General features: G+C 42.1%; 1 protein-coding gene across 5 annotated transcripts in view; it reads left to right on the top strand.

Annotated features, from left to right (window-relative positions):
- Positions 1-21,164, top strand: part of SLC15A5 (solute carrier family 15 member 5) — a 61,342-nt gene extending 40,178 nt beyond the window's left edge. For 3 of the 5 annotated variants that reach the window (XM_020808552.3, XM_072999765.2, XM_020808553.3), the window contains 5 exons: positions 1,722-1,908; positions 6,443-6,625; positions 8,361-8,492; positions 19,654-19,762; positions 20,653-21,164. In XM_020808552.3, coding sequence (XP_020664211.3) covers positions 1,722-1,908; positions 6,443-6,625; positions 8,361-8,492; positions 19,654-19,762; positions 20,653-20,800 — 759 coding nt within the window. In that variant the 3' untranslated portion in view covers positions 20,801-21,164. The remainder of the gene's footprint in view (positions 1-1,721; positions 1,909-6,442; positions 6,626-8,360; positions 8,493-19,653; positions 19,763-20,652) is intronic. The other 2 variants (XM_072999766.2, XM_072999767.2) reach the window with 2 other exon arrangements.
- Positions 21,165-24,428: the final 3,264 nt, after the last annotated feature.

Here is a 24,428-nt window from a genome sequence, read left to right as displayed (position 1 = left end):
CTCAGTGTCCTGGTGAAAAAGTAAAGAGCACCTCTTAGGTCTGATGTCTCTCCATAACCGAATGACTGGATTATGGATGCAAACTGAGGAGAGAAGAACTTTTTCTTCCCATGCTTTCCCTGCTCCCATAATGCTAGAATTGGAGGTCCCACAATGAAGCAAGTAGGCACCGACTTGAGGACGAAGAAAACGATGTGCTTTTTCCAACGATGCATAATTAATTTATTGAATTCACCTCTATTGGATGAGGTTATGGCCCCTGGCTTTGGAGAGTTTTGAAAAGAATTACGTAACTTAACAGAGAATAGGTCTATGTAGGACATTTGGGTTAAATGTAGTTTTTAGTCACCTTTAACCCATGTACCCATTAGCTGATACCCTATTAAAACTTCTTTAAAAGTCCCCAAATTATAATCATCAACGGCCACTATCCCAAATGGGCCTTAATTATTAATACCTTCCTCCCTGCCATCTCGGTGTCTGTGGCTGCCTCACTTCTTCATGAAACCCAAGTCTCCACTTGCCAGCTGTGTGGGGCGCAGCAGACCAATTAAGTGTGTTGAAGGTGCAGAGGTTCAGCATCCATGGGCGTATTAACATAATAGATAAAAATAGGTATGTTGTGGAGAAATTAGATCACTTGAAAGGAACAGAACTTATCTCTAACTCCAACAAAAGATACACCTGGTATCATTATGGTACAGTACGTAGAATGGAGAGAAGGTAGGGAATCCCTTCTCAGTCAAAGGCTGGATTCTGTTGTGGTTCTGTTGGAGGCCCAATACCATCTGTGTGCATGGCTGAAACTAGTGATGGCAGACACTTCCTTTTTCCCTCCCTCCCTGCCAGGCATCCTTCCTCCTCACCCTCCCTCCCTGTCTCTCTTTCTCTCTGCTAGACCTTCTCATCCTTTTCTCTCTCCTCTGTGTGTTTCCCCCTTTCTTGGTCATACCCTCTCTTTGCCACACACACACAGAGAGAGAGAGAGAGAGAGAGAGAGAGACGTACGTACATTTTCCACTGCAACTTCCAGCAGTCCTCATCTGCATGGCCAGTGTGTGGGAAAGCTGCCTGGGAGCTAAAGTCCAAAGCTTCTAGAAGACTCAAGACTAAGAACCAGTGATGTGTAAGAGTGCAGCCTTAAAATAAGTAAATTATTTGAGCTGGGTTCATCACATTAAATTCCGCACTTAAGTTCTCGCATTATGTATTTATCTATTGCTCTAATTTGGCATAAAAGAGATTTCCAGACGTAACAAAGTAATAACACGTATATTGTTTTATCCGGTAACATACAAGTGCCACCATTTTATTCACAAACATTGAACCCTGTATCTTTATAAAGCCACTTGCAAAAAGGAAGTTTCCACAAACTCTCAGGTCTGTGAAATAAGAATTGTTCGCCTGGATTTGTTTTCAAAAATGATTGTGTTCTATTGTGGTCTTTTGTTCCTTTGTGCAAACTGCTTTGGGGGGGGAATAATTAAGTGGGGTATAAATGATGAGAATAAACATGTTTCTGTCCTTTCTCTCTCAGTCCAGTTATACTGTACTGATTTCCTTGTATCTTTGGTTTTGGTCTGGATTAAGGTACGCACCTGTACAATGGGTTATGTGGGGGGGGGGGCAGGAAGCCTAAGAGATCCTGTACTTGTAACAAACAGATATAATTTTTTATGATCGACAATCAAAACGAAGTGCTTCCCTTCTTTCCGTGCCAGATATCTTCAGGATATTACCTGCAGACAATGAATTCGAATTTGAACCTGCATGGATTTCTCTTGCCCATAGCAGCCATGAATCTGATAAGCATTCTGCCGTTCGTAATTCTGGCTCCTGTTCTAGAGTGTCTCCTCGCTTGTCTCTTTAACACCAAAACAAGTGGATGGTCCCCGACCATTTGCATCGGTGAGTAGTAAAAACGAAACTAATACTGGTTTCTGTAGACAAGAGCTATTGCTTTGGAGTCACTATTTACTTGCAAGTAGAATAGGCCCATTAAATGAGTAATGCTCGTTAAGAGAACACTTGAATGTTGGTTGTTCAACTGTTCAAAAATTCTGTATTCTCTCTCTCTCTCTCTTTATTTAATATTCAAAGGATGAAGTAAGCATGGCACAACCCAACTTACTCAGTCAACTTAAAAATGATAAGAAAAATCTCGTGGCATCATTAAGCCTAATAAGTTTATTTCTTTGTGAGGTTTCATGAATTACAAGCCATAAGAAAAAAAAATACTATAACTCAATTAGAAGGATTTTGCCATCAGCCGAGAGACTTCTGCCATACTGCTTCTAAAATATGATTAAGTTCTACTGTTTAATTTATTGAGATTATTTTAATTGTGGATTTGTTTATATTAATCCCTTTTTATAATCTTGTTTGGATTTGTTGAACTGTGATAATATTTGGTTGAATTTCTTTTAACTGTTGTTATTCTTTTTTTTTTCCTTTTATGATAGCAAACTGCCTTGAGCACTAATTAGTAATGGAGACTCAGGCTAGAAATGTAATTAACAAACACCACCATCACTACTACTACAATAATAATAATCACAAAGTATAATGGAGGAAGAGTAAGGGATTTCTGATTTCTGAAGAAATAGCAGGCATAGAACATGATATCCCAAGATAGCTTGGATTATAGAGCTTGCATAATGTTTCCTGTCTTGACACTGCTCTGTATGGTACCTTGCTAGATGCTGGAAAGTTACATTTGAAAGGCAATTTCATTCCATTACATGTTACATTCTGTTGTATTTTATCGTATTTTGTAAGCTGCCCCGAATAGACTTCGTCTAGAGGGGCGGGGTATAAGTCTAAATAAAGTAAAGTAAAGTTGAAAATTTCTGTTCTTTATCGCAATGATTGAAAAGGAGCTTGTTGCATTATCTATTGATTTGTGTTGCTACTAGATGTACCTGAGAAAAAAATATTTTATATGGATTCAGTATTTGATTTGTATTTTCTGACTTGTTGACACTCTGCTCACAACTTAAGTTCGATCCCTGGCTGAGGTAGCTGGCTGGAGTTTGATGCAGCCTCCCATCCCTCCAAGGTTGATACTTTGAGTACCCAGCTCACTACAGTGGTGCCTTGCATAGTGAGGTTAATCCGTTCCGGATTAACCCTCGCTATGTGAAAACATCGCTGAATGGATCAAGAAAACCCACTGGAACGCATTAAACATCATTTAATGCGTTCCAAATGGGCCGAAAACTCACCATTCAGTGATGTTTTCCTATGGCGGCCGGCAGCCATTTTCGCGCCCTCCCCTCGCTTACCATTTCGGGGCTTCCGGTGGCCATTTTGGAGCCGCCGAACAGCTGATCTGTGGGTCGCTATGCGAGTTTCGCCCATTGGTGCCATTGCTTTGCGATCGCAGTTGCGATCGAAAAAAAACCCTCGCTATGCAGATTCGTCATTCTACGGTGCGCTCGTTAAGCGAGGCACCACTGTAATGGGGACACAATGGGTAGCCTGCATAATTGAATTATAAAATGCCCAGAGAGTGCTTTAAGCATGATGGGGCGGTATATAAGCAGCACACTTTGCTTTTGCTTTACAGTAGATAACTGTAGGAAAGAGAATCTCTTCCATTCTAGGTACTTTATCTTTCTAACATAAAGAGCCATCTAGCAATTTTCAGTTTGGAAATCAATTCCTGTTTGCATGAATTGAACAACTGGAGTGCTCTTCCTATTTAAACTCTCTCCCATCCTGCAGCGCAGTTTAAAACACAGGCACACTTAGAAATCAACATTTCCCAATGCTCTCTGTATTTAATTCGGCACCCCTGCAGCATGTGGCACAGCCAGCGCCCGAAAGACAGGAAGTATTAATCTGACTAGAATTAGCCTAATTAAGTTTGTTGTTCAGCTTTGTGCAAAGCAGGAGCGTAGGAAACAGCAGGTGGCAATTATTCGGGATTTAAAATAAAATAACGTTGCGGTTGAGCTGCAGAAAAGAACCCTCGGATAGCAGAGCTGAGAATTCTTCAAGTTGCGTCTCAAAATCTTGAAGACTAATGAAGCTGCAAAGGTTCGAAAGGTTAAATGTTTCCCTTGGTGTCCTGCAGAGAGTTCTCATGGCAGTTTCCCTGATTCCTTGAAGTCAGTTTTGCTGACATGGCACAGGCAATAGTGTGCAGGATGGAAGCAAGACAGTGCACTTCTCTCCCAAGCTTATGTCCCTTTGGTCACTGCCGTCATCTCAGTTTGGTTCCTGAGTCCATGGCTGCATTGATATTTCATTCAAAACCATCGGTGGACAACTTCTGAGAGTCCCAGGACCATTTTCACTGTGCCTTGGACTTGTCTGGGCTGACGCTCTTGACTAGAGATCGGGGTATTCGTATTTGTATAGGAGACGTGGTGGCGCTGTGGGCTAAACCACAGAAGCCTGTGTTGCAGGGTCAGAAGACCAAGCAGTCGTAAGATCGAATCCACGCAACGGAGTGAGCACCCGTCGCTTGTCCCAGCTCCCGCCAACCTAGCGGTTCGAAAGCATGCAAATGCAAGTAGATAAATAGGGGCCACCTCGGTGGGGAGGTAACAGCGTTCCGTGTCTAAGTTGCACTGGTCATGTGACCACGGAAGATTGTCTTCGGACAAAATGCTGCTTGGAAACGGGGATGAGCACCGCCCCCTAGAGTCGAACACGACTGGACAAATATTGTCAAGGGGAACCTTTGCCTTTTCCTTTATCCCAGCAGAGGTGGAAATAATGAGGGTTTGGCCCCATGAGGGCAGACTGTCCACTCACAATTTCACAACTGCCGCTGGCTCCGCGGTGCCCTCCTATCACGCCGTTGTCCTCAATCGATTACCCACTCCTGGCAGGAGGCGGGATGACAAGCCTCTCTGCTAGGTTGGAGAGTGACTAATTCATTGAGGAGAACAGCGCAATAGGAAGCCTCCACAGAGCCAGCGGCAGCAGCAAAATCATGAATGGACAGTCTGGCCCCATGGGGCTGGACCCTCGTTATTTCCACCTGTGCGGGGATATTCATATACATCTCTACTCTTGACACCTCCATTTTTGATCCCAAGCCAGGCAGATCATGTCCCAGAAGCATTGTGAAGGTGCCGCTTGCCTTTTCCTGTGACGTAACAACAGGGGCGTTGGCAAGACTTTGGGTCCAAGTCCCAAGTCCAATCTGAGCCTTTGGTACCAAGTCCCAAGTATGAGTCCCTATTAAAAGCAAGCCTTTTCTTCCATGAAAAAGGGAGGAGTGGATGGGTTCTGAGTTACAAGTTGAATCCAAGTCTCGGGGGGGGGGGGGAACCAAACCAAGCTGACTCGAGTAGCCAGTACGACTGACGTCCAACTTGACAGTGTGTCCTGTGACTTGAATCCCAATTCTTGCATAACAATGTTCTGTGTTTTGGTCTTGAAATCACAGGGGATGGAATGCTGCTGAGCTGGGAATCCTAATAACCTGGTTACTCAACAATGTTGTGTTGGCTCTTGTCTTATCCAGTCTTGTTGCTTGTCTTGTGCCTTGTCCTGTTTGTGCTCCTTTTCTGCTCCACTCCATCTTGGTTGAAACGGAGTCTCCCCAAAATAATATTTTTTTTAAAAGGGGCAAAGAAAAATAAAAAGGCCCTGCTTGAGGTATAGAAGGAAGGTTCTAATTAATGGGTGGAGGATAAAAGAGAGCAGTTTTTTCATGAGGTGAAAATGAAATGTAAGTGTTTGATAGTTATAATGTAACTATGCATATTTGACAAATGACCAAATTGATTCTCACTGGAAAAACCTCCTTTAACTTGGAGTATCTGTTACCGGCACTGATTCGGTTTAGCGATTCACAGAAGGCGCTTCACGCTGCTACTTGGATTGTGTCACATTAACTTAATTATTCTTTGAGTCACTTGGTACATTTGCTGTTCTTAAAAAATGAAGCAACAATCCTACTTCAAATGTTAACTTCTACTCTTTAGAAATAATAAAATCATCCATGTCTGTGAACTGTACTGAGAAACACACACGCACAGACTCATACATCCCCCAAACCTGGATGATTCTGCCTAATGAGCAAAGCAAAAAAAGAAGTTTTGCCTGGAAAGACCCTTGTGATTAACGGTTTGGGTAGACCTTTAAGAGGAGAATAACACAGTTGTTGTGGCTGAAGAGTATACATTTTTTTGCAAATGTGAGATCTGGAAAAATATTGGAAAGCTTGGTAAATTTGAGAACATTTCCTAACGAGGCAGCAAAACTGGTTGAATGAAAAGGGACTCCCAAAGAAAAGGTGGTAGGTTTGGTGACAAACGGCCTTTAAGGGACTGGATATCCAACAGAACACGAATTCAAATGAATCCAAGAGCACAAACAGAATCTTCCTGCTTTCCTGCAACATAATGGGGGCAATTCTGAAAACAAGATGTAATCCATAATGGTTTTGTAATTATTCTGTGCTTGTTGTACTCCATTGTAGGTTACACATCTGCCACCTTGTCTGTGATGGCTGCTGGATTTTTTGAAGTACGCAGGAAACATTTCCCGTTGGTGGAACAGACTTTTTCAGGCAAAGTTCTCCTTATTTCTTCCATGCCAGGCATCCATCTGGCCCTGCAATACATCTTGCTCGGTGTGGCAGAAGCTCTGGTGACTCCCACATGTAAGAAGACAATTTTATTTCATTTTCTAGTCCTAAAAAAATCAACGGAGTTGAGCACAGAATGACATCTGTTTGAACAGGGTCTGTGGAAGTACCTTTCATCAGAAGCTTCACCTCTGGCACCCTTCCACCGCTTTCCTGAGCAAGCTCATTCATCATTTGCATGGGGAGAGCCTCATTTGTCATACTTGCGGTTATTGCTTCCTGAACAATAATCTTTGCGGTTAAGAGAAAACTGCTTGTGGTGGGGCTTGCCATCCGTAACCGTTTCATGAAGGTGTGAAAGACAGGCCCCTGTGGAAATCCAGAGATGGCAGCCCCAACCTGTGGGGACTCATAACAAATTTCCCTGTCGATGGAAGGATAATGTTTCAGATGGATTTCAGCAAGCTGGAACATCTGTAGAGAGGGGCAAGAAGAATTGTAAAGGGTCTAGTGACAAAGTCATATGGAGATTGTTCAACCTGAAGAAGAAAAGGTTGAGGTGTAATGTGATAGCCATTTTCAGATATATGAAGGTTGTTACATGGAAGATAGAGCAGGGTTGGTTTTTTGCTGGTAAAGGTAAAGGTAAAGGTTCCCCTTGACAATTTTTGTCCAGTCGTGTCCGACTCTAAGGGGGGAGGCTCATCCCCGTTTCCAAGCCATAGAGCCAGCGTTTTTGTCCGAAGACAATCTTCCGTGGTCACATGGCCAGTGTGACTTAGACATGGAACACTGTTACCTTCCCACCAAAGTGGTCCCTATTTATCTACTTGCATTTGCATGCTTTCGAACCGCTAGGTTGGCGGGAGCTGGGACAAGCGACGGGAGCTCACTCCGTTGCGTGGATTCGATCTTACGACTGCTTGGTCTTCTGACCCTGCAGCACAGGCTTCTGCGGTTTAGCCCGCAGCGCCACCACGTCCCTTGTTTAGCCCGCAGCGCCACCACGTTTTTTGTTGAGTAAGGTTCAAATCAACATAGATTCCAAATAAACATCAGGAAGAACTTGTTATTAAGAGCTGTTCAGTAATAGAAAGGGTGATCTTAGAAGGTGGTGGGCTCTCCTTCATTTTAAACAGAGGGTTCAATAGCCATTTTACATGGGTGGATGTTCTAAAGCTGGGTAGCCTCATGTTTGGACAGGAAGCTGACTTTATGTTCCTAACCATCACATCTATGAGAGAACGGTGGGGAGGTCCATTCACGTTCAAAGGAAGATTAGTAGGGGCCTTCTTTACTGCTAAATACAGAGCCAAGGGATGACCCCTGCCATTTGCCAATATTTAGGTACAATGTTTGGGCATAATGCTTGAACAGGACTTAGATCTGGATCTGTAATGAACCCTCTCGTAGGGCCAGTTAGGGGGAGGTTTACAAGTTACAGCCAACAAGGAACTCCTGCCCTACATTACACCCCTGTGACATATTCTCACCAACTTACCAAAATATGTGATTTCAGAAGCTAAAGCAAGTTGGGCCTCGTTGGTACTTAGATATAAGGCTAAAAATGATTATCAGTTGCATTTTCAGGCAGGGCTTGGAGAGACTTCTTCCTGAAAACCTTGAGAGTCCCATTGGCAGTCAAGAGTTGACTGCATCAGTCTATTTTCACTGCTAATATGGAGTCCCAATTTCCCTGCAAACGTTGCATTGTGAGACACGATACAGATGCAGCAAGGAGAACTATATCACTCTCCCCCTGCTCCTGTTTTCTTTCAGACACTTTCCCTTTTCTTCTTGTTTTGCAAAGGTGCCTTCATTGTATTCCGATTTGTGCCAGGCAGAATTCGTGCGTTTGCCCTGCAAGTATTGAGTTGCTTCAGTGGAACTGGCTGTTTTATGGGGGCGCTTCTTGTCCAAGCAGTTTACATGGGCTCACAAGGTAGAGCACTCTCTATACATACTGAACATGGGTGTTTTGTGTCTGTACATCTGTCTTTCTGTCTTTCTCTCTCCTCTCTATATGGGTGTTTTTTTTTACCCTCTTCCTATTGGCTTTGAAACATGTATCGAAGTCTACGTGCCAGCAACTTATTGATCTCTTTTCCATGATGAAGACAGGTCACTAAATTGCAACTGCATTTATCAAAATGTAATGAATCACTCCTCGTCTGAAAAGCAGAATAATTAGTGCGTAGTTTCTTTAAAGGACGTTCTTCTGCCCTTGTGAAATGATCCAGGAAGCTGGAAATAATACTACAGTGGCAACAGAAGTAGAGGTAGAGGCACAAGTAGGAAGAGACAGACATTTGTAAGAGAATTATTTAAACAGATTTGAGCTTAGGATAAGCAAAACTCTGGAAATGTAAGATATTAAAAAGTAAACAAATCAAAGGCTAAAAGAGCAGCATAAAATACATCAAAGAGATATATTTTTGTATACTTCTGTATATTTATATATTTTGATGTTTTATTTGTGGCTGGTTGTTTGACTGCAATAAAGTTTTATCTATCTATTTATCAAAGAGAAGAAATAGCACAGAATCAACTGTATTGAATTTAAAGAAGAAGAAAAAGAGCAACATTAAAGTATAATCAACCCATTTTTAACCAAAGGCAGATTAAAAAGTTTTTTTTAAAAAAGTATCTTCAACTGCTTTAAAAGAAAATAGGGAAGGAGCCAAATGTACTTCGCATGAGTTGCTGACATACATGGGGTTACAACTGTCTTCCGTCCCTACAGATCTGAGCAAATGCTTTTGGGGCAGCTCTTGGAAGAGGCTTACGCAAGGGAGGCGGGTAGCCCAAATTTTGTGGAGGTGTTGTTTCTGCTCCAGGTTTGACTCTGAACTTTGCAGGAGCTACACAAAGTGCTGAACCCAACTCCAAAATAGGCTTAGGTCTGGTAAAGTCCAGACTAAAACCCAAGGGATTCAGTGCCCCACAAATATGAACTCACCAGCCCAGAGAGAGGTGAAAGAGAGAGAGAGAGAATGTGTGTGTGCAAAATCAGTCCTCAGTGTGTACTGAATATGAAAGAGTATTCCAAATTCACTATAGAGTCACAAATGGTATTGAATTCTGCTCTTTTTCTGTAATGTCAGAAGTTCTGACTCAGTTCTTTTCAACTGCATTGCCATGACACATTATGTAGATACTGGGAAATGAGAAAAAAAGCAGTTAGTAAATTCTTGCACAAAATGACCTGCAGTGCAGATCAGAACTTAGTTGTCTGTCAGACACTTCCCTAGATGTTTCAAGCCCGTTTTTACCAAACTTGGAGGAGTTACTTTTTTGAACTGCAAAATCCCCTAGTCATCATGGGCAGTTGCCCTGCTGGCCAAGAAATTCTAGGTGCTGTAAGCCCCCCCCCCAAAAAAAAGGATTCCAAGCTCTAAAAGTTGACCCGTTGTATCCATTTTTGGAGAACATGCTTTCCCTTCCTAAAAATGTAGATTAATGTAAATAGATTAGGTTAAAGCAGTGGTTCACAATGTTGGGTAACCAAGCTTGGAGTGACTCCCCTTTGAAAAATGGTTAGGACATTTGGTGGAGTGGGGAGATTAAGGAGAACGGACCTTTTAGAGGTCGGTGAAATTATCCATGGTCTATAGAAAGTAGATAGGTAAAGTTTTCTTTTTCTCTCAAAACACCAGAAGGCACAAACATCCAAAGAAGCCGACTAGTAGGAAATTCAGACATTTTTAAAAAGACACATTTCTTTATATTTCATATCATTAGAGTGTGGAATTCGCTGTCACAGATGTCATGATAGCTGCCAACTTGGACAGTTTGGAAATAAGAGGGTACCAACTCATGGCAGCTATCACTACTCATCAGGAAGATTATATATTGTTGTGTTATATGCCACTGAGGTGTCTCTGACTTATGAAGACCCTGTGAAGGAATGATCTTTGAAAGAACCTGTTGTGAACAGCCCTGTTCAAATCTTGCAAACCTAAGACTGGGGCTTCCATTATTGAGCAAATCCATTTCGTGTTTGGTTCTTCTCTTTTCCTGTTGCCTCCAGGCTATATTTAATCCCCTATTTTGTAGGTGAAGTGCCTCTGCATGCTGGTTGATAAGGAACAGAAGCAGGCAAATGCTGTTGCATTGACATCTTTCCCTTTCTTGACTTCCCACCTGTGGCAGCATCTGGATGGCCACTGCAGGTATAGAATGCAGGAGCAGATTGGCCACTGATTTAGCTGGTCTTGAATATTCTTGGTTGCTCCCAGAGAGGTGTAGAGAGGATTGCAACTAGCTAGTGGGAATTTAATAAGCTTGTATATAAATTAATAAGAATGCATAGGATTGCAACTATCTGGTGATGGCTTACTGCTGTATTTGTGCATTGCTCTGTTGCTCAGCGTGTGTTACTGTAATCAGAAAGTACAAGATGTAGTTCTGTCTGTGATGTGGCCAATAGAGGTCCATTCATTGCCACCTTTGACTTAGGAATTGTGTGTTTGATTGCTCTTTACTCTAGCAACCTGAGCAACTTCTAGTCTCCTTGTGAAACTCTTGACTCCTTCATTCCTGCTCTGTAGAAGTGAAAGAAGCTAGTAATTATTAAATCTTTCCTGGCGTGTTTTGACATCTTCAGATTCCGATACAAAATGCCATAGAACAGATTTATGGTTGTACTAGCAAGGAGACATGGCTTTAAATTTACTTGTTTTTCATACTTGGAATGTTAGATGTTGGAAACTATCAACCTTTGAGATTGTCAGGTAGCGCCTGGAACACGGTTTCGGTGCCTGTTTATATATTCTGTTTTCTTCTATGAAGCAATTTCATTGAAGCGAAGACTCGGTCTCCCTATTAACTTGCCCAGTTGAGCAGGTTCTCTTAGCAACAATATAAACAACATTGCAAACTGGTCATCAACAATTTTTTGGAAGGAAAGCTTTATAATTATTAAGCACATTGAGTTCTGAAATTTGTGCATATGTTTTTATTCTATCCTTTCTTTATTCCTTTCCTAATAATCCTTAGGCTAAGAAAGGTTGATTGGCTAAGCCAAAGGCATTTCACCAGCATTGCCAGAAAGCCCCTTGGATCTTACACTGTAACCACTGGACCACAGTGTCTGTATCCTTAAAGAAGGGACCCAGACTTACCTGGTCCCCATGTTGTGGCTGGGGTAGCGGCCTGGCCTCCCTCATTCCCAGCATCATCAAACATGGCAGCCCCCACTGGCTGTGCCACAAGGGAACCTGGGAACAAAGCACCCTGCCAGGATTTCACAGACAGGCCCTGATTGGCCAGCATGACTGGTGGGCAGGCAAGATTGCTGGTCGGCAGACCTGAGAGGTGGAAGTTCCATTCAGGTCCAATGCCAGCTGAGGCTTCATTCGGTGCTAAGTCAGTGTTTTTTGCTCTATATTCTTAAAGAGCTCTGCTGATATCGGTGGAGTGTCTGCATAACACACTATGCATAACTTTTTAAAGATTTTATTTATGTATTTCAAATATTAAAATATCTGCTGACTTAGTGACAAGCACTACATTTAGTGGAATCAAACCTAAATGATGGTGGAACCAGGAGACTGGGGGAGGATGACTTTAAACACTTCTTTACGAAGTCCAGTCTTTCGTACCCTTTTGAAAATTGGGGAGCAGGGAGGGGGCATAGTGGCTCTCATTTTATATGTGTCTAGGCAAGTAAGTTACTTCTGAAAACATATTTAATTATTTTGCCCAAAGGTAATTCATTACAAAATTATGACAAATAAATTGTAGCTGATTATATTAATTGTTCTTTTTCTTTTTGTGTGTTGCGGGAAAAAATTGGCTCAGAATGCCCCCCAAAAAAGTATATTTAGCCCTTAAAAATTGAGAAAGTAAAGAGAGAGAAAGTAATGAGTCAATATTACTTGTAACATGAAAAGAAAAATACCTGTTGTTATATTATTTGCAAAAGGAGCATCATTGTTACCTCATTATCTCCAAAAGTAACATGTTATGGATAACGTTATTATTTATAACACCTTACATTGAAGTTCCGTCTCTGTCATGTTCTTCTTTACTCACCTTTCCCCCTAAATTAAACTCCCACAACGTTCTCCCTTTTTTAAATAAGCGAGTTACTCAAGAACTTTTATCATGTTTCTTTAAAATTTTTTACATAAAATATTTATTTATTTATTTATTTATTTATTTGTTTGTTTGTTTGTTTGTTTATTCGATTTTTACCCCGCCCCTCTAGACAACGTCTACTCGGGGCGGCTTTTATCCCATCTTTCCCCTTAAAAGGACCCAAGGCAGCTTACATCATTAAAAGACCATAGTAAAACTAACCACTGTGAGTATACAAATACAAACAAATACCATACTGAAAAAAACAGAAGCAACACCAAAACATATTCAAAGCGGTAAGGTACAACAATCCACTTAAAAATCTCACTCAGGCAGACAGTTACTGATGGAAAGTTTGCCTGAAGAGCAAGGTCTTTGCCTGCTTGTGGAAGGACAGCAAAGATGGGGCCAGGCTGGCCTCTTGTGGGAGGGAGTTCCAGAGTCTGGGGGCAGCAACAGAGAAGGCCCTCTTCTGTGTACCCACCAAATGCACCTGTAACTATCTCTTTACTGCAACTTTTCCAGATGTACAATATCTTTTCCAAGCTGTGCTAACCAGGAATGTACACAGCATACTACACATGACTATGTGCTTGGTCTCTCGAAAGCTATGGGAGCAAGAAGCTTCCGAGTACCTTGGCCAAATTGCTGGAAAACAGGAAGTAAAGGAAGTAAAAGTGGTACCTATGCTTACTGGGCCCAGGAATGATCAGCAATTAGAGTGATAAGCTATTTTTGACCCTACTTCATCGCAGGCTTTCTTGATATTTGAGAATTTATGCTGTTCTTCTCAGTCACTCTTCACCTTCTTTTCTCCCCTGTTATATTTTGAAGATACTTGCTTCGCTCCTGACTGTTCGTGACTCTTCTTCTCTTTTCCCTCCGCCTCTAAATTAATTTATCATTTTTACTGCTCTCCTCTTTGCTAAATGTTAAGGTCAAAAATCTCCCCAAGGTGCCAAGAAATCGTAATGCATTTTTCCAGTAGGTTGTGGGCACATAACTATTAATTTGTGGGCTTAGAAGCTTGTGTCTGAATTGCGAATTGTAAATGTGAGGCAATGTGATACCATTTTATTGCACTGAAAATATGCCAAGTCATAAGTTCTTTTTCTTCAGCACAGTTAGACGTTGAGGTTCTTAATCACGAGGGCGGGAAGGCTGGGCGTTTGCACACCATGGCTGGTATAACGGTTACCGTGCCAGGTGCTGTTTGCACTAGCCGTGAAACATACCATGTGACTTTGGATCCGTCACTTTCTCTTAAGGCTAGCCTTTCTCGAGAGTTACAGTGAGGATAAAAAGTGGGGGTCACGAGAGACTCAGTGGTTCCGACGGTAGGCACAGAGGCCAAAAACAGGGCAAACTCAGTCAGGCTTAGAAGCTCCCGATCTAAATCTTAAATTGTTTTGTCCTTGCACAATAAAGAAGAAAAGACAAAATTGTGTATACAATAGGAGCCCCCCCATCCACAGGATCAGTATCTGCTGCTTCATTTATCCACTTCCTGAATATACTAAATAAAAAAAATCCAGCGTCAGATTTTCACAGGACTGGTTGTAAGGCTGGACTAACCAATCACAGAACTGGTTGTAAGGTTGGACTAACCAATCACAGGACTGATTGTAAGGTTGGACTAACGTCACATCTGTGACTCAACTCAGGGTTCTTTTTTAATTACTCGGACTTGACTAGCAACTCAGAACCTGCTCCCTTTTTTCTGTGGGGGAAAAGCTTATTTTTAATAGGGACTTCAGCTTGAACTTTGATCCTTGGGACCAAAGAGTCGACTTCAACTTGAGACTCAGACGCAACATTCCTGGGGAAAAAAAATCTGAGACATACGTAGGGCCCATCCACTCTTGTGTCCCGGCACCGCCAGCATCCTGCTCTTCATGGAAGTAGCGCCAACATCTCCCTACTCACCTGGCCACTCCAGGCAGGGGGCGGAAGGACGAGTCTCTCTGCGTGGCTGCTGAGTGGCCAGCGGAACAGGGAGACAGGGGAGCTACTTGCATGATTGGCGGGAAGAGCAGGATGCTGGCAGCACTGGGATGCGTAAGTGGACAGGCTGCTACGTAGGTGGTTGTCTAAGTTTCTCTTGAATGCCTCCAGTGTTGGACCACTCATTGCTTCCAATGTCTTACTGCTCCAACAGTTTCATCACAAATATCACCTGAGGATTGTACTATAAGTGAATGCATGATAACTGCATTATGTTAGGATTTTTCTAAGCTGCTGTTCTATGCTGATTTTCATAGTGTCATGAAATTGATGGGTTTGGAGGCATGATTGAAATAATTCTGGCTTCATTCCTGATGTGAACCCATCTTGCCTATTGAAGGCATAACTTACCCTATTACTAAACATGTAAAGAGAGGAGCCCTGTGCTCCATTCTCTCCATCATTTTCTTGTGTGGAGAGTGATGTGTCTGAACAGGTAAGGGCCATACAGTACTTCCACAGAGGCTCTCTTCAAGAGCAAGAACCCTGAAATTTTTTTTGAAAACTTTTCATGCCAACCAGAATGTCTTTTCTTCTCTCCCCAAAAGAGGTTCAGAACCTAGGATAACTTCTTTAAATTTCAGGTTAAAACCCCAATTCCTTCCCCCATTGCTAGCTTCCGTTCTACATAAGGCAACCAATGGCCAAACAGTTAGGTGCTCCTCTGTGTATATGAAAAAAAAATACACGATAAGTAAAATATGAATAGGGCATGTGTCAAAAATGGTGTATCATTACAAATTAACCCTAACTGTAACTGAGTTAAAATGACACAGATGAGTTGAATCATCAGATGCTCACTGATTCAATGAGTCTACTCTAATTGTGACTTACTACACTAAGCAACAGGATTTCAACCAATGTGCTCTGCGTATCTTAGCAACCAAAAAATCTCTTTCATAAGTAAGACCTGTAGAAGGGTTATTACATTATGGACAAAAGGTAATTTTTGGCAAGGCTGTAAAATTATAGGCAAAAGGAAGTTTATTAAAGACTTCCTCCTTCTCTCCTGCAGCTTGTCCAACTTGTGAGTAATCTGCTTCATTGTGTGGAACCTGTGAGAGCCACTGGACAGGAAGGTCTTTAATTACTGAAAATCATTGCCACTGCATGACATTACTCACATGGGGATATTTTCAGTAATTAAGTACTTCCTCCCTCAATCTCACAGTTCTCATGACTTCTACACAAGGAAACAGATTACTTGCAAATGAGACAACTCATGGGAGTTGGGGAGAAGTCTTTAATTACCCAAAATGTCCCACAATTGTGATATCATCACTCTTCCACAGGCGCAACTTGTGCAAGAGGTTTTCAGCCATTATGCATCAGTCCCTCCGAGTCCATCCACTGCATCAGAGACATGACTGGCAAGTGGAATCCATGGTCCCAGATCCACCATGGTCCAAGAGTTTGAAAACGTCTCCACTAGAATACTAGTGATTTTATTTGCATCCGGTGCCATCTTGTCTTTCTAGAGTTGCATTTTGCTGGCAAAGTAAATAAGAAAGACACCCAAAGCCTTAACTGGTGTTACTTTAAAAAAGAATGTATTTATGAAGGATGGTGTGAATATGATAAAATGAGACTTCTTGGAAATTTTGATGAGTGCAAACAGATGACGGGTGACAATGATATTTTCAGTACATGCCAAGGAAACTGATTTCTTAAGGCTCTTTATACCTCCCTTGACATTTTAATGAGACACATGACAAAACCTATCCCCCTATGCCACTTGTTATGGAAATGTCTCTCTCTCTCTAAAAGTTGCAATGCAAATATGCATAGAAGGGTCTTGGCTAACGGGTGAGAGCGAAGGAGACTGGCCTCCGCCCATTTCATTTGGCCTGTACTTCCTCTGTGGCCTTTCATTCAGCATGAGCTGTGTATTGGCTTTTGCCTGTTATATGGTGATGGTAGCACAGAAGAAACTGGTCCTTCATAGAAATGGGGGCATGACGCCTCCCACCTGGTGGCAAGAAAGGAGATAGGACAACATTTCCCTCTTCCTCAGCTTACAATCAAGCCCCTTAGCAAAAATATAAATTCAGTAGTATGGAACCCCACTGGACTGACATAAGATGATATTCCTCAGTGCAATGGTATGTGAACTGTTAAGGAATTGTGTTGTAATATCATTGTCCGGGAGGCCGACGAGATAAAAACCAGAATTACTTAGGCTCATAAGCTTTTCACTTTGGCTTTCCTTCCAGTGGAATATTGTGGCGCAGTGGTTAAACTGCAGTACTGCAGCCAAAACTCTGCCCACAACTCAGGTTCAATTCGAGGTAGCTGACTCAAGGTTCACTCAGCCTTCCATCCTTCAAAAGTTGGTAAATTGAGCTTGCTGGGGAGGGGGCAGTGTGTGGCCTGTGTAACTAAATTGTAAACCATCTAGCGAGTGCCTTAATCACCATGGGACACATATAAGCAGCACGCTTTGCTTTTTGGTGTCAGTAAAGCATCAGAACCATTTATTCTGTGGCCTCTTGGCTATTTAATGACAGCCTATGCTGCAGCTGATGACAGAATGGAGAACTGGTCCATTGAATGATATCTGGGATGTCCTTTGACAGCTATTGAACAAGATAATCCATGGAAAATAGTGGGCCTACAAATATTAGCTGCTGAAGCCACTTGGAAGGTCATCACCTTCCCATCTTGTATTTAGGTTTCCCAGAAGCACCAACTGGCCCATCACAGAAAACAAATTGTTGAAAATCATTACAAAGAAAACTCTGGTAGCATTTACAAATTTTCTTTCACAGGGCTGATCCTGTGCAACTCAGACTCTTTCTCTTTGAATATTGAACCCAAAATAAACAAATCAATCAAAACAAAAGTTCAGTTTTCCTTCTTGGGTTACACTGCAAACAGGATCTAATCCATTGAAACAGAACACAGTTAAAATCTACCCCAAAAATCAGTCAAAGTTTGATCTTGTCTTATGAAGTATACCTTGCAGACTTCTGCTGTGAATTTTTGGACTCTCATTTATAATAGTTTATCTGCATTATGAGTGCACAGCCTGGGGAAGTAGACTGGAACCATGAAAGCTTGCATATTGTTTGAGAGCTATATTTTAAGAAGTATTAATTAAGTCCTCTATTACCATCTGTACACAAGAATTGGAGGTTGTTCATGACTTCATGTACGTACCTTGGCTCAATGATCTCTGACACTCTCTCCATAGATGTCAAGCTGGTTAAACACAATGGCAAAGGAGCTACCATGTTCTCTAGACTCACAAAGAAAGTATGGCTTAATAAGAAGCTGATGACATATACCAAGATCCAGGTCTATAGAGCCTGTGTCCTGAGCACACTCCTGCACAGCAGTTAGTCCTGGAACCTTTGTGCACAGCAGGAGAGGAAACTGAACACATTCCATATCCATTGTCTGCGATGGATTTTTGGTATCACCTGGCAGGACAAAGTTCCAAATAGAGTAGTCCTAGAACGAGCTGGAATTTTTAGCATGTATACATTACTGAAACAGTGACATCTACATTGGCTTGGGTATGTCGTGAGAATGGCTGATGGCTGGATCCCAAAAGATCTCCTGTATGGAGAATTAGTGCAGGGAAAGCACCCCAGGGGGAAACCATATCTGCAAGCGGGATCGGAAGGCCTTGGGAATGGACCTCAACAGATGGGAAACTTTGGCATCTGAGCGCATCATGGTCTCTCCCAATTTGAAGAGACCCTTGTCTGAGGCAAAGAAGCAGTCGTGAAACCAGCCTGGGAGCTGGACAGGGAACAGATTGTATTTGTCTTCAGTATGGAAGGGATGGTCACTCTCGAATTGGCCTTCTCAGCCATGCTAGACACTGTTCCAAGTCCTCCATTCAGAGCACGTTACCATAGTCTCTTGAGACTGAAGGATACCTACATATAGTTTTTATAGTGGTCTAATAAAGATATCAGCTCTCCTGCATTTGTGTTGTTTCTTCCCTCTCAGCCTTCTTAGTGATGAGAGAGGGAAAACAAAGAGAGACAAGAGTGTCAAAAAGAAAAGTTTCCATTCCTAAACTCTGTCGTCTCCTGATGGGAGGAGCTGTAGCATGGAATGCTGCATGTAATCCTTCTGGCTCTGTCAGATACAGTTGGCTCTCTCCTTGAGCCCTAGACACCCCCGGGGATATTTAAATGAAAGGCTGCTTGATTGTGAATGATGGCCTCTGTTTGGTGTTAGGTTCTATTGTAAACATTCCTACAGGAGACAGAAAACAGATATCAGGCATGAGTAAAAAGGAGAGGGGAGAAGAGAGGGGGTGACGACTGTTAAAAACTCAAGTGTGGGGGAAGAATATATAAAAGTAAAAAAAGATAGCAGAGGAACTACATGTGTTAATGTAGGGAATATTGACAGTTTTTACCTTAGAACCTTGTGATGAGAGATGGAGGTGGAAGTTGTGAAGAAAATAACAGTAGCAGTAGATAACAGCATAAGTATTACATTTGGTAATGACTTAAGAAACCTAGGCTTATATTCAATCCATTTAACGTATATGGGTGTCCGTCATGTGTATAAATTTTATGTCAGTTGTTTCCCTCTATATTCTTGATTTGTAACTATTCTGTTCTAAAATAGTGACTTTCAAATCTTCTACAGAATGTCCTGGTAGATTGTTAATACTTGGTGGTCATTGTAATGTGATTGTAGGAGTCTTTAGAAGCCCCAGTTGTACATCTCTGTTCATGGAGCACATGAGAAGGGTCAAAGGGCCGACTCCCAAAAGTAGCTGCAGGAATTTTCCTGGGGTATGCATGTGTGTATGTGTGTAAAGTTCCATAATGTTATGTTATCAAAATTCACATGCTTAGTGTCTTCTGCTATAACACCTTGTCTCTGTCTATGTACATTTAAACAATAGATGAATTTAGGATTTGAAGGGGAAGTATCTCCTTGTCATCCACCCCATGCCCTATGGACATCCATACAAGAAAGCTTTGCATTGGTTTACTGATTTCTCAGAATTTCTCATAGCATGTAAATATATATATTTCACTACACAGGTGACTGGTTTCCAAATATTCTAAATGAAGGCAAATTGGAGAGATTTTACTTTTTCTTGGCCTCGCTAATGATGATAAATACTCTTGGCTTCTGGACCATTTCTCACAGGTAATTTCTTGGATATTCAGCGTGTTGTTCTACCTGCATTGGGAGAAGCCTTTTTCAGGTAAATAAGCTGTGCATTAAAAAGGGAATGTCATCAAGAACTGCTGGATCCAATGGCATGGGGAGGTACTATGACCCTACTTGGGCTTCTGAGTGGGTGTCCCCAGGCAGCAGCTCCAGTTTCCCACACAAAGTGGTGGTCTTGGTATAAACCCCTAACATGGAAAGGTGGGGAAGTTCTTTTTGGAAGCTGAGCAGTGTTAGGCATGTTGGCATGACCATTTATTGCTGGCAGTTTCTTTCCCTACCTGGACACCTCCTAGAAACGGTCAAATAATACAAAATACACAGCTCATGTTTAGAAGCAGAACTCCTGTACATGGTAAAAGATGTCTGTTTGCCTTAGCACGAGTTTGTCTCACGTCTGCACCTTGCACATTAGATTTCCTTGTTTTATGACTGGCCACCAGGAGGTAAACACAGATTAATGTGCAGCTCTGATTACTCAAGCGCAAAGTTCTGAGAAAACCTTGCCACTGGAGAAGAAGCACTTTATCAGGTTCTACGTGTGAACTGAAGTCAGCTAAGAGATTATAACTAGGGCATGGGGGATACTCCCGTGAGATTTTAGGGTAAGAAACCCCCATCCAGCTCTGTCAACCACCCATGACCGAGCATCTCATCTAGGTTTGTATCCCAACATGAGGAATCTGGACCTGAGGACACCCAATTTTGATGGGCCATCGCAGTTGTTCATTTAAGGCAACCAACATATCCTTGCCTTTCTCATTTAAAAAAAAATTGACTACGTTAACATTAAACATGGTCGATACTCCATAATATTAATTTGTACTGTACTGCAAAGGAATACTCTAATATATTTTGTTTTGCAGATACAGTAATCTGCAGCAAGACTTTGATGATGGATTCAGACAGAGTTTTCTTGGAGGACAGCTTTTGCAGCCTGAGAAATCGCTCAAATTTTATGGCAGCACGCTGGATTGTCCCTCTCCTTTGTCCTCTGTGGAGACTCTCCTGTGAAACGTTGCTCTGAAAATGTCTGGCTATACACTCGTTGCAGTCAGTCATCAGAGTATTGTCTGACAGATTTTAATGATGTGTTCCTTTCTGTATTTATGAACTGACTTAACAATAATGGATTGTTGTTTATCTTTTTCACATCTTTGTATATATTTTAAAACTCTGCATGATTTTGGAGACTTAGACCCTGAACGGTCACTGTTCCAAATGTCTCATTTCTTTGGCTGTTGGTGAGACCCACATAAAAGACAGAGCCTTTTAATTGGGGAAGAAGAGTATTTATAACTTCATGGTGTATATGAATGTATGAGTTCACTCTAAAGATGGTTTCTTGGATTCAATAAAGTCTCTGACAACACAACCATCTCTTGTGTGGTAAAAATCTCCAGACCCAGGATTTGTGGGGTGCTTGGTGCCTCTGGGGAAACAAAGGATGAATAACAGCAAGGAACATTAGAGAAGTGGGAGGCTATAACAAATTCACAAGGTGTAACTTTTAATTCAAGCTACAGCTTCTGAAACCTCTTCTTCTACATAGTTGTTAAAGGTACCAAAACCTCATCCTCTATTTTATTTTATTTTAGTTCTGTGTTGCCTTTCTCCCATAAAGGGATGCAGGAGCTCACAATGCTTAGAGTAAAAAGAAAACTTAAAGGACAATAAATATAGAATTAGGGTGGGGTGGGGATAAAGATAGGATACTACAAGACATTGATAATGCAAACAGTTAAAACAACCTTTAAAGTACACTTGAAAAATCATAACCACCATCTCGGGGAGAGTCTGAGATGCTGAATTTGGTTATTAAAAACCTGCTTAAAAAAGAAATGTCCGTAGATGATACAAGTGTGGTGCGGGGGGCGGTTGGAGAAACAACCTGGCCGCCAGAGGAAGACATTCGGCAATGTGGGAAGCAGGCATGGAGAAGATTCACCGCTTTCGTTCCCCCAAACGGGCTTTGGAAGGCAGAGGGATTCAGAGAAGGCCTTCCTCAGTGATCTCAGGACCTGAGAAGGCTCATACGAGGGAGATACGGTTGTTCAGATAATGTAGACCCGAGCTTTATAGCATCATCACAACCGGTACTTTGAATTGGGACTGGAAACAGACCCGTCTGTCGAAATGGCCCCAAGTCAGCCTCCTGGCTGCAGCAGTTTCACCTCACGGAAGTTTCCGAACCATCTTCAAAAGCAGCTCTACACAGAGCATTTTACAGTAATCAAAATGTGTTTCCCTGGTTTGTTTGTGGGAGTCCGATTTTCACTTGCCAGAAGCTACAAATACATATCCATTTCTAGAGGGATAATTCGATGCTGCCATCTTATAAATTTATTATGACCAAAGCTTTCATGGGCTAGAAACTTGTTTTTTCAGATTCATCAGAAAAGATCCTGGAAATTTTAGTTTGGGGCTAGAGTACTGCAGACACTCCTTCATGTTTGTTTCTCAAGTTCCTGTCACAGGGTATAGTTTCCAGAATTCCGTGGAGAACTGCAGCATAGAGCTATTATCTACCATCAGAAGCTGTTGCAAACACGTTACTAACTAGATGTGGAACCTTTGCATTCTGCCCAGAAGCGAGCATAGGAAACCTCCGTTTATGTCACAGCGAATGGCCGAAGCTGCCTGGAATGCGTTAACATGCCTGATGAAAGACATAAGATATGGCTATTAAAAACTGAACTGTTTCCCAGGCATTGTAAGCAAGACATAGCATGTGGGACGTTGTCTCAGGTAGAATGCAGGCAACGAAGGGAGTGGAGAGAGAGAGAGAGAGAGAGAGAGAGAACAAGATCAGTGGCAGGGATTAAGCTCTCCATCTGTTGAGTTTGCACTGATGATGGAGCACATGGTCTCCATTGCAACGAGATGCATTAAAAGAGCATTTTTCATTCCCAGTGCCTAGCAACAAAATCATTCCGCACCTGCAATAGTTTAAACATTAAGTATAATTGGCTTTGCTTGACATAAATCTGTAGTTTTGTAAATAAGAACAGGGTAGTCGTATCGTCGTACCAATTAGCTGAAAGGTACAGTTTCTTTACTGATGCCTGCTGCTTCTGGAGAGGATAGAGGGGCCTCTTTCTTTCTTTCTTTCTTTCTTTCTTTCTTTCTTTCTTTCTTTCTTTCTTTCTTTCGTTCGTTCGTTCGTTCGTTCGTTCGTTCGTTCGTTCGTTCTTATTTATTTATTTATTTATTTATTTATTTATTTATTTATTTATTTATTTAAATCTACAGCAGAGCTCTTCCATCACAAAAATGATCCTGGGGTGGTGTACATGGTGTGCAAAATGGCTGTTGCTTAACCCTAAAAAAAGGGAAGAAAAATTGCATAAGCATCCTCCCCTTCCTGTCCTAGTGGGTTCCCCATTGTGTGGCCAGTTTCATGACTGATCTGGTAACTGGTGCAAAATACGTCAAACAAGATGGTGGAGGGGAAGTTTCCCTTCCACTCTACACTTAGGCCACAGGATATTAAGGTAAGGTAAAGGTTCCCCTTGACAATTTTTTGTCCAGTCGTGTCCGACTCTAGGGGGCGGCGCTCATCCCGCTCTTCAAGCCATAGAGCCAGCATTTGTCCGAAGACAATCTTTCCGTGGTCACATGGCCAGTGTGATTTAGACACGGAACGCTGTTTACCTTCCCACCTAGATGGTACCTATTTATCTACTCGCATTTGCATGCTTTCGAACCGCTAGGTTGGCGGAAGCTGGGACAAGCAACGGGCGCTCACTCCGTCGCGTGGATTCGATCTTACGACTGCTTGGTCTTCTGACCCTGCAGCACAGGCTTCTGCGGTTTAGCCCACAGCACCACCACGTCCCTGTTCACAGGATATTAGCTGCTGTAATATAATGATAATAAATATCAAACAGGGGTACGACAATCAAGAAGCCAGCAAACAAACAAAAAATTAGCCAATTTTGATTGCGTCAAATTTATAACATTAGAAGATCCAAAATTTCCCCCAAATGCATATAAACATCATCATATGCCTCCAAGTCAATTATGACTCATAGTGGTGACTAGAGATGCGGATGAAGCACCAAAATGGCGCTTTGTCTTGGTTCGTGGGTTGTCAAGCTTGACAACCCATGAACCACAAATTGACACCCCACAGTAGTCTGACGAACCACGAATCAATTTGTCAGTTCGTTGGGTCACCTTTTTTTAAAGACAGCCCCTGGGGCTATCTTTATAAAAAAAAAAAAAAAAAGAGGAAAGAGATCAAAGCGATCCTGCAGCCCCACAGCCTTTGCATAGGAAGAGGAGGAAAGGGGAACCGAGCCATCCCCCAGTCCCGGGGGTGGGATTCTCTTCAAGCAGGCTTTAGTAAGCCGCCCAAAGGAAAAATCCTTCTCTGCTTATGCTCCTGAGGAACAGCTGATCCGCGGGGGGGGCATAATCAGATACAGTGGGGTCTCGACTTGTGAACGGCTCGACATACGAACGTTTCGACTTACGAACCGCTCTCATAGGAATATATGGACTCGACTTACGAACTTAGATTCGAGTTACGAACTCTTTTTTCCCTTTTTTAAAAGCTAAGTCACCTTAGGTTAAAAGGAAAAAAGGAAAAAATATCCCCCTCTAGTGGCAGAAGGCGGAATAGCAGCTTCCCATTAGT

This window comes from Pogona vitticeps, chromosome 5, assembly GCF_051106095.1.
Source record: "Pogona vitticeps strain Pit_001003342236 chromosome 5, PviZW2.1, whole genome shotgun sequence".
Taxonomy (NCBI): Eukaryota; Metazoa; Chordata; class Lepidosauria; order Squamata; family Agamidae; genus Pogona; species Pogona vitticeps.
This window is presented reverse-complemented; position numbering and strand designations above follow the sequence as displayed.